The 760-nt window shown below is 62.8% G+C and overlaps 1 protein-coding gene across 1 annotated transcript in view; it reads right to left on the minus strand.

The window, feature by feature from the left end:
- Nucleotides 1–223, minus strand: part of VWDE (von Willebrand factor D and EGF domains) — an 83,942-nt gene extending 83,719 nt beyond the window's left edge. The window contains exon 1 of the mRNA XM_045288652.1: nt 134–223. Coding sequence (XP_045144587.1) covers nt 134–223 — 90 coding nt within the window. The remainder of the gene's footprint in view (nt 1–133) is intronic.
- Between the last annotated feature and the right edge of the window lie 537 nt (nt 224–760).

Below are 760 nucleotides of genomic sequence, written 5' to 3' on the forward strand. Positions count from 1 at the left end.
AACTCCAGGGACAAAGTGACCACTGCAGACCAAGAGCAGGGGCGGGCGGCGGTGAGGTCCTCAGCAAGTGTCAGACCGAGAAGATGGGGACACCACGAGGCCTGTGGTCCCGCAGAGAGCTCGCGTCCCTCACCTCCGCCCAGCCCCAGTCGCCCGGCTCACCTTGCCGGCCTTCCCCCAGGGCCAGGGACACCAGCGCCAACGGCCAGGCGACGCCAATCATGGCTGGGCTCCTGGGTGGGGGCCCAAGTGTCACCGCGCTCCCCCTGCCGCTCTGCCTTCAGTCTTGGTGACAGGCAGGCTTTGCTCGGCTATGTGAGGAACCGATCCCGCGGCAGCTCCGCGACTCCTCCTCCTTCCAGCTCCCGCGGGGGGACCGCCAGCTGCCACCGCCCACCTGCAGGAACGCACGCGCCTGTCCGTCAGAGGCCCAGCCCTGGTCCCCGACTTTGCATGTCATTTCTGCAGTTGCAGAGCCGGGGTGGGGGGCAAGCTCTGGAGGTAAAAATTGCCACCTCGAGTCGCAGCGCTGTCTTCACAAGTATTTGGGGAGCACTCGCCAGTCCTTACTAATCCTGGAAGGCCTGGTGGCATCGTTGGGCTGCTAACCCCAATGTCAGCAGTTCAAAGCCACCAGTCGCTCAGTGGGAGAAAGACTAGGCTTTCTATTCCTGTAAAGAGTTACAGTCTCAGAAACAGACAGGAGCGGTTTAACCCTGCCTTCTAGAGTCACGGTGAGCCTGGACCTGGTCACGCTACT

This window comes from Echinops telfairi, unplaced genomic scaffold, assembly GCF_000313985.2.
Source record: "Echinops telfairi isolate 266 unplaced genomic scaffold, ASM31398v2 ScPeMD7_23;HRSCAF=83, whole genome shotgun sequence".
In the NCBI taxonomy this organism is placed as follows: Eukaryota; Metazoa; Chordata; class Mammalia; order Afrosoricida; family Tenrecidae; genus Echinops; species Echinops telfairi.